Source organism: Dermacentor andersoni, chromosome 10, assembly GCF_023375885.2.
Source record: "Dermacentor andersoni chromosome 10, qqDerAnde1_hic_scaffold, whole genome shotgun sequence".
In the NCBI taxonomy this organism is placed as follows: Eukaryota; Metazoa; Arthropoda; class Arachnida; order Ixodida; family Ixodidae; genus Dermacentor; species Dermacentor andersoni.
In genome coordinates, this window is record NC_092823.1 from 68,769,973 (window position 1) to 68,779,313 (window position 9,341).

The window sequence follows — 9,341 nt, forward strand, 5'->3', positions numbered from 1 at the left end:
ACAAACGGCCGCGGATTACAGAAACTGAACGGCGCCCCAATCTGAACTTTGGACACGTGGTTATTTCAAACATAACCACATGCACTGTGCATACATAGCACCACGCTTATGCCTTCTTTAGCGATTAGTAACTTTGCCTCAAGGATGTTTCGATGAAGTTTTTCGTGCGACGATAGTTATGCCACTTTCCAGCATCAGCATCCATTCAGCGACCAGATTTTATTGCAGAGTTGCCCCGCAAGTTACGCTTGAGCATCCCTTCCTTTATAGGGACAGACATTTTTACGTTCTGGACGAATGACTGGTATTCCTGGAGCGGCTTCTCGCTGTTGCGCAGTTTCACATGTTTTCAAAGCCGTCTCCATTTGCAGGGAGACTTTCTTCATTCTGTTGGTCTCTCATGCACAGCACCCCTTGCGGGCTGTGATTGTGGAAGGCTTGAATGTACTGCATGTTTAAATGCGAGAAGATTTAGCAGGTCCTTACACGTATTGTTGCTGCGCGCCGGGTTGTGTTCTCCAGTGCGTGCGATATTTGGTGCACGCGTATCGCCGCTCTCATGCTGAATTATGCCTTAGTCAAAGCGCGGATTTCGGGAGTCACCAGTTTCGTTTGGAGTGCGGGGTGATTGCTGTAGCGTCAATAAACGGTAGTCCTTTCATTACTAAGCACACGAGTAACCGTTGCAGTTAACATCCTCCTATATCCTGCTTCTACACTCCTTGTAGACGTGTCGTACTACGTGTCTGCGCGGGTCTGTGACGGGAAGCAGACGACATGTCAGGGTGCAGTCTACAGTAAAACCCAGTTAAGTAGAAGTAATGAAAACCGGGGAAAATTTTGAGATAGGCCGAGATAAGTAAATTTACGATAATATAATCGCCTCAGCGCGCATAGTCCACAAAGAGATGTTCCAAATAGCGCCTGTGGACGGTAAATTTTTCACAAACGATGAATGTATCAGAAGCCGTACTTTCGCAATTTACTTCTTGCGAGGTATTGTGTGACTCGGCACCCGACACGTCGGGCGTCTGCGAGTAACAGCGATCTTAGCACAGAGGCCAGCAAATGCTGTTCCACGTAGGCGACGAAGTGTCCGAAGCTTACACACCCAAAATGTCGCGAGAAGGTTCAAAATTGTGTACGTGAGCATTCATGCACGCGTACCTTCTCGCGTCTATAGCGCTTCGTCAGGTGTGAGCGAAATTCGCAACTAGCGGTTCTGTGACTTTTATATCCATGGCAATAATATGGACGCTCCAGACGCATTTCTCCCGTCCACAGTAAAATAATGTACACCACTAAATGTGAAAAAGGGTGTAGATATATCAATGACGCACACCCTTAGGGTGTCGGTTATATAAATCACATCCTAGGGTTGCGAGTTATAGACACATTTACACCCTTTTCCACTTTTAAGGGTGTAAATTATTTTACAGTGTCGCCTTGACGTTCCGTATAAAGTTGAAGCACTATAACATCTTCGCCGCGCGCAGTTGCTGTAGGTGCGAGTGAAGCGAGAGGGTCACCCTACGATCCGGCTCAACCTAATGCGCCCAAGGGAAGGAACGCTATTAGGAAGTGCGCCGTCTTCCGTCGCTCGAGTCACCGGGGAGGGGGGTTACTCTTGCGGCTACTTACCCCAAGCGGGACTGCGTGTGGCGCCCATTCTGTAACTCGAACCACATGCGACACATAAAGTTGTTTCGCGACAGCAGTGTCCACGTGGCAGGCGAAGTCGCAAGTTAGGATTCTCAAGATCAGGGTCCCTTGTAACTGACCTGGATAAACGTGCTCCAGCACAGTCTCTAGTGGTTGACTGGCGACCATGAATTCTTGTTGCCTTCCCAGGATAGTGAACATTACTTTTGTCTCCCGCACATTCATCTTCTACCATACCATTACATTTACTCGGTTAAGGTCCTGAATCGCTTGTTGCAATTCATCTGCAGTTTTGCTGAACAGGAAAATGTCCTCTGCAAAGCGAAGTTTGTTGAGATGGTCACCGCTGATCCTCCCTCCTAATGCTTCGCAGTCTAATAGATTGAATACTACTTGTAAGCATGCAGCGAATAACATTGGAGGGATTTTTTCTTCTTGCCGGACCCCTTGCTTGATAGGTGGAGAAGCAAGGTAGCTGCGGAATTTTTGTAGATGTTTGGAATATATTCACATATTCCCCCTGTACTCCTTGATTACGCAATGCCTCCATGACTGCTGGTATCTCTACTCAATCAAATGCCTTTTAATAATCTATTAAAGCCATATATAGAGGTCGATGCTGTTCCACTGATTTCTCAATTACATGATTGATGTCATGGGCCTGATACATCGTAGAATATCTCTTCCTGAAGCCTGCATGTTCTCTTGGTTGACTGAAGTCAAGTGTTTCCCTTACTATATTGGAAATTATTCTGGTGAATAATATATACAATAGTGGAAGTAAGCTAATGAGCCTATAATTTGTCAATTATTGAAGTTCTTCCTTTTTGAGGATTAGTATAACGTTGGCATTCTTGCAGTTCTCTGGAACCCTTGAAGTCGTGAGACATTTCGTATAAAGAGCTGCAAGGTTTCCAAGTATGATATCTCCTCCATATAGGGTTAAATTCACTGTTATTCCATCTTCTCCTGCCACTTTTCCTCGTTTCATGTCTTACAAGGCCCTTCTAATTTGATCAGCAGTTATACAAGCAACCTCTCTAACCTGTTCATTACTACTTCGAATGAAGGTGTCGTTACTGCTCTGGGTATTGTACAGGTTAGTATAAAATTGTTCCGCTGCTTTTACTATATGTTCGATATTGCTAATGATATTACCCTACTTATCTTTCAGTGCATACATCTTGCATTGTACTACGCCAAGTTTTCTTCTCACTGATGTCTTGCAGCGTCCATTTTTTACTGGTTTCTTAGTCTTTCTTACGTTATAATTTTGATTATATCTATTTTCCCCTTGTTCAGTTTTGACAATCCCGCGAATTCTATCTGATCTCTAGTTGGACACTTTCATTCTTTGTAGTTTCTTTATTAGGTCCTTCGTTGATTGGGAGAGCTTACATATTTGTTGCCTTGGTTCGTTACCTCCCACTGCAATTGTTGCCTATGAAGCCAGCCCAGTTACGGTTTCATTCGTTACCTCTATGTCATCTGCATCTCGTTGCTCTGATGCTGCATATTTGTTTGCAAGTACCAGCCTGAATTCGTCTGCTTTTTCCCTTACTGCGTCTAGGTTGGCCAGTTTCTTCTTGACTAACTTTGCTCTTTCTGTCTTCATATTGAGGTAAATTATAGACATCACTATCCTATGATCACTGCCCTTTACCCTACCTAACACTTCCATCCTGCACTATGCTGGGGTCGACAGAAAGAATGAAATCTATTCCATTTGTTGCTTCTCTATCAGAACTCTTCCAGGTCCACTTCCTGTGACAGTGCTTCCTGAAGAAGGTATTAATTACGCGGAGTCTATTTCTTTCCGCGAACTCTACCACCATATCTCCTTTATTATTTCTAGAATCGATGTCGTGGTGTCCAATAGTCTATTCCCCAACTCACTTTTTCTCACTTCGTAGACTTGGACCAGCATTAATCCATATATCCCATTTAGCTTTATTACGATGACTGCTACCCTCTAATTAATTCTGTGTAAATAATCAATGCTGCCCGTTATGTCTTTATGTATTAGATATCCTATCCTGTATTCTCTATTCTCTCTTATTTGGAAAACTTCTACAGCACAAGAAGTGGCCGGTAGTACTTTATAAGCCTTACGAGTTATAACATAATTAAGATCAATAATATTCTGGTCAATGCCTCATAATTCCTCAAACAGGCATGCTAGGCTAGCTTCACTCGAGAGAGCTTACGTGCTAAATGTTGCCAGGCTCAGTTTTAAGTGGTGACCTGTCGGGACTCAGAGATTCTTAGCACCCTTTGCCACGTCGCAGGTCTGACTACCACCTTGGTGAGGTGCTCCTCAGCCGCTGGGGAGTGAGGGCCACGGGTTAATTGCATGAGTCATGAGGGAGGTAGTGGCCGAATACGGCACTAGGGAGGCCAATTCTTGTTCTGGTGAGGGAATGTCTGTTGCAGTTTAGTGGGTCTTCCTAATTTGGTTGCACCTTGACTAAGAGTAGGGTGCACCAGGACTAGTACATGGACATTGATTTTAGTACGACCCATGTATTCGGCAACAGCTAATTGGCAAGGAAGCAGACAGCACCCAGCAGCAACAGCAGCGGGAAAGCCGAAGGAAGAGGCAAAGAAAGCTCCTCTTGAAAAAACAGTGCATTTCCCTCCGTTTTTGGTCTATCAGCTCGCAGTGGAGGTGTACTACGATTCTGGACATCGGCGATGGTTGGGGACTTCTCTAGCATTCTGCCTAACGAACACTCAAGGCCGCTACTCCACTTTGCCTGCCAGCCTCATCAGTTGATGCTTCTCAGTGACTGGCCTCTGAGAGTTAGAGGTGTGACCCCTGGCGTCATTTATCTTGAAGGCTACGCACTGAATAAAATAAACTACTTGCAACCCAAAGTGCAATGTAGAGGTCATTATGAGAACCAAGAAGACGGCTATCGCAAGGGACATTACTACCGAATGCTTTCTCGCTCTTATTTCTTTTCGCTCTAGCGGCCAATTCTTGACCGCTCATTTATTACTTGCATGTGCCAGCGTTTGGTAACCACCACCACCATCATCATCATCAACAGCCAGTGCACTGCACGTTCTCACGCCTTCTTCGCGAGGAACCTAGTCTCGTGCCGTGTTCCCGGTCTGATTTTGTGCGCACCACAGCACAGCCGACTTCGTCGCATACATATAAGACCAGGGCGCCGACGCGGGCAGCAAACGCCGGAAGTCCTCGCTTTACAAGAGCCAGAAGCAGCCCTCAGCCAGAGCCGTGGCTATGAGGGCGTCCATAGTGCCCGAACCAGAAGTACGCGTCATCAGCCCACCGAATAAACCCAGTTTCAATGATGGACAGCAACCTGAGACCGAGGGCGCCTCCCCTTCCGGCGTCACTACCCATCGGGCATGGTCCAGGCGGCGCAGCTCATCCGTCGGTAGCCTCAGCGAAGGCAGCCGAGGCATGAGGCGAACGTCTGCTGGGTCCGTTTTGGAAATTCATTCCTCGCGTCATTCATGGAAGGGGCCAAATGTCGCGGATGGCGGTGCGACTTCCCAGGACCTAAAAGGCAACGTCATAGGGGCGCCTGCGGAACTGATGTCGCTTCGCCGGTCCACAAAGAGGAGCGACAGCAAGATCCAAAGTACTGCTTTGAAAATTTCGTCGTTGTTGTCGTCGTCATCATCCTCGAAGAGGAAACGGACCAAACACGAAGGAGCCAAACAGGAAGCGACTGCCGAAGCTCACGCTGAGAAAGATGCTACCAAACCTGGCACGAGCAGCTCTTCGGGAAAGACTCTCCGGACATCAACGGCTTCGGCAACTGGACTGTCAGTGACCGAAGCTGAGCATAATGAGGCGGCTGGTCACACAGAACCGAGGCCAAGCTCCTATGCAGCCAGGTGAGGGCCGGCATATAGACAGTATATTACACAGTGGTATGCGCTAAAACCTCTTAAAGACAATAGACCTGTATTTTCAAGTTGGTTCCGTGGTTTCGTGTATGCGATAGTGATGTTTTGATTTCTGAGTGAAGAAGAACATGAGAGTAGCCTAGTTGGTTCTTTATGAACGAAGTTTGCAACGTAAAAGAAAGAAAAAGAACACAATCGAGTATTGCAGGAACACTAATCAAAACAGGACCAGCGTTGACCTAAATCTAACTCGACGCTGGTTCTGTTTTGATGTGTGTGCCTTCAGTCGTTGTCTTTTTCTTGCGCTGCAAGCTTTCTTTCCTTGCCTAATTCCTTACCTTCAAAAGAAATCACTTAAATGTAACGGCTACCGTACTCTCCTTTACGCACCCAGACTTATTACTCACTATTTGAGGAGGGGGTGGCTGTGTTCGTGGTAGGCATGGTTCCACAGCCGAGTGCGGTTAGGACGTGAAAGGTCATGTGTCACTAAACTTTAGTCATAAGGCGCTTTAGCAAGGGTATTTCTGTTAGCGTATTGGAATATGCAGGTACAACCTTTCACGTTATTTAATAGTACTTTTTATTTGTCATCTATTTGCTTCATGTAATCAGACATTTAGTGCATTTATTCTGGCAATCTCGCCAGGTTCATCTTTCTAGCTGTCTAATACACTGAACAATATAAAATCTTTGGATCTGAAAAACGATCTTTCTTCTTTCACCAGATCCAAGGCCCTGCCCGAGAAGGATGCGAACGCCAATACACAGGCCGAGAAAGGTCATGCCAAGCCCAGAACAAGCAGCTTTTCAGAAGCGACACGTAGAACATCGACGGTTTCGACAACTCGACCGTGTGCACTAGGAGCTGCAGTGTCCGCGCTACAGGACGAAGTCCGACCTGCTGCCCCGGCGCCCGTGGCTGCTGAGATCATCGGGACAACAGTTGATCCTGCCTCCACGAAGGAAAGCCACCGGTCTTCGTCATCGACAACAATGCCTGGCATGACGGCGTCCAAGGACCATGCGTCGTCTAGATCCCACAAAAGACGGGCTTCCTTGAGCAGACGGGATTCCTCAAGACGGGTTTTCACAAGCACGGCATCTGATGGTCCAGCTGTAGCGGCGGTGAGCCATGGCCAAGGTCCTGCTCATGCACCGGGAGAAGATGAGGTGATTTCCGAGGCGCCAAGTTCGGCGCTGGCTCCACATAGGAAACCACCGGACACAACGATTGCTGCCTCGACGACCACATCTCAAAACCAACCGTCTTGTTCGGTCGCCGCCCCGGTTGGCATTGCCGTTCCTGCAGTGAGCCAGGAAGTTGTCGTTCCACATACGTCGCATAACGGGAAGGCCACCGAGGCGGCGGTCTATGCTTCGGCTCCGTGGAAGGTCCAGTGCGCCGCCCCGTCAGTGACGTCTAGCGGCGAGGACGACAAGATGGCGAGCCGAGACAAGACACGTAGCCGGAGGCGGGAAGGCTGCCGTGGATCAGCAAACGCACCAGCCACCAGCCCCCCGGCAAGAAACGCATCCACAGCCACCGAAGTTAGCGCAGACGGATCGCAGAAGTCTCGGTGAAGAAAAGCGAGGTGTGCCGAAGGAGGGTAAGGCAGACGACACAGGGATATCTACAGGGCCGGCCAACGAAACGCACCTGGCGTCCCCCGTGGATGCTCAAGGGAAGGATGCCATCGGCTCCACGGGTCAATGATCATATTATGGTGAATAAAACGCTATTCGCATGCCGTGCAAAAATGGCTGAAGGAGCTTTGAAATAAGGGGAGTTCCAAAACTGTTGTCGTGAGAGGAGCCAGACACCCCGCCTGCGTCGGAGCACCGAATTCGCTTCGAAAGTTAATTATGAAGCGTTACAACAAAAGTTACGTTGCGTATAGCGTAGTCGAGTAGCTCACCCACTTTGCGGTGTTTATTTCACTAGTAATCCTACTCATCCGTAAGTCTTGTTTCTCGTGTCGCGTCTCACCGGCCCTACGTTGCAGGTCAGCTAGAACGGGCCTAAATTGATAAACATTTTCCGGACATCGTGTCTTGCCCCTTTTGGGCTAAGTGCAATTTTAATATGTACATTCATGTCGCGCTATTTCTTTCAGTGCAATTAGGATACTTAGGGTAGTTCATGCAGTTTCCAGGCACTGTGTGTCTGTCTGTCTGTCTGTCTGTCTGTATCTATCTATCTATCTATCTATCTATCTATCTATCTATCTGTCTGTCTGTCTGTCTGTCTGTCTGTCTGTCTGTCTGTCTGTCTGTCTGTCTGTCTGTCTGTCTGTCTGTCTGTCTGTCTGTCTGTCTGTCTGTCTGTCTGTCTGTCTGTCTGTCTGTCTGTCTGTCTGTCTGTCTGTCTGTCTGTCTGTCTGTCTGTCTGTCTGTCTGTCTGTCTGTCTGTCTGTCTGTCTGTCTGTCTGTCTGTCTGTCTGTCTGTCTGTCTGTCTGTCTGTCTGTCTGTCTGTCTGTCTGTCTGTCTGTCTGTCTGTCTGTCTGTCTGTCTGTCTGTCTGTCTGTCTGTCTGTCTGTCTGTCTGTCTGTCTGTCTGTCTGTCTGTCTGTCTGTCTGTCTGTCTGTCTGTCTGTCTGTCTGTCTGTCTGTCTGTCTGTCTGTCTGTCTGTCTGTCTGTCTGTCTGTCTGTCTGTCTGTCTGTCTGTCTGTCTGTCTGTCTGTCTGTCTGTCTGTCTGTCTGTCTGTCTGTCTGTCTGTCTGTCTGTCTGTCTGTCTGTCTGTCTGTCTGTCTGTCTGTCTGTCTGTCTGTCTGTCTGTCTGTCTGTCTGTCTGTCTGTCTGTCTGTCTGTCTGTCTGTCTGTCTGTCTGTCTGTCTGTCTGTCTGTCTGTCTGTCTGTCTGTCTGTCTGTCTGTCTGTCTGTCTGTCTGTCTGTCTGTCTGTCTGTCTGTCTGTCTGTCTGTCTGTCTGTCTGTCTGTCTGTCTGTCTGTCTGTCTGTCTGTCTGTCTGTCTGTCTGTCTGTCTGTCTGTCTGTCTGTCTGTCTGTCTGTCTGTCTGTCTGTCTGTCTGTCTGTCTGTCTGTCTGTCTGTCTGTCTGTCTGTCTGTCTGTCTGTCTGTCTGTCTGTCTGTCTGTCTGTCTGTCTGTCTGTCTGTCTGTCTGTCTGTCTGTCTGTCTGTCTGTCTGTCTGTCTGTCTGTCTGTCTGTCTGTCTGTCTGTCTGTCTGTCTGTCTGTCTGTCTGTCTGTCTGTCTGTCTGTCTGTCTGTCTGTCTGTCTGTCTGTCTGTCTGTCTTGGTACGACGGGTAGTCCGATGCGCTACCAAATAGATCGTGAACCTGCACTCTTGAAAAGTTTACTCGCTCAATGTTGTATCTTGTCCCACAACAATAACTGTGATGTGTCTTGCCCGCATTTCCTTTCTTTAACGTGACGAGCCCGGCACTTCCAAGTCACGTACGGCTTGCGCGTTATCAGCGTGACACAGCTCTCTCGACAGGAAAGTAAAGTGCACCGAGTTTTCGAGAAAGGAAACACAAGCAAGGGAGATTAAGATTATCGTTGTGGGAGTGTACCCACTCCTAGTGACTCAAGTTGGGCCGAAACGGTTAGAAGCACAGATAGATAGATAGATAGATAGATAGATAGATAGATAGATAGATAGATAGATAGATAGATAGATAGATAGATAGATAGATAGATAGATAGATAGATAGATAGATAGTCCAATGAAAGTTCGTGAAGTATTTTAAGAATGCAAATCGCATAAAATATGCAGTCGGGGTGACATAGCGTCGCGTCACTAGCTTTGCGCTGCAGTGGTGCAGTAGACA

General features: G+C 47.6%; 1 protein-coding gene across 1 annotated transcript; it reads left to right on the top strand.

The window, feature by feature from the left end:
- The first annotated feature begins 4,580 nt into the window (after positions 1 to 4,580).
- On the top strand, positions 4,581 to 7,297 carry LOC129388324 (uncharacterized). Its single transcript, XM_055078466.1, has 2 exons — positions 4,581 to 5,535; positions 6,276 to 7,297. Exons 1-2 carry the CDS (start codon positions 4,913 to 4,915, stop codon positions 7,129 to 7,131), a joined length of 1,479 nt encoding a protein of 492 aa, XP_054934441.1. The 5' UTR covers positions 4,581 to 4,912; the 3' UTR covers positions 7,132 to 7,297.
- Positions 7,298 to 9,341: the final 2,044 nt, after the last annotated feature.

Coding starts and splice junctions, on each gene's coding strand:
- LOC129388324 (XM_055078466.1), top strand. CDS start 4,913: ATGAGGGCGTCCATAGTGCCCGAACCAGAAGTACGCGTCATCAGCCCA. Junction 5,536..6,275: donor CCAAGCTCCTATGCAGCCAG/GTGAGGGCCGGC, acceptor TTCTTTCACCAG/ATCCAAGGCCCTGCCCGAGA.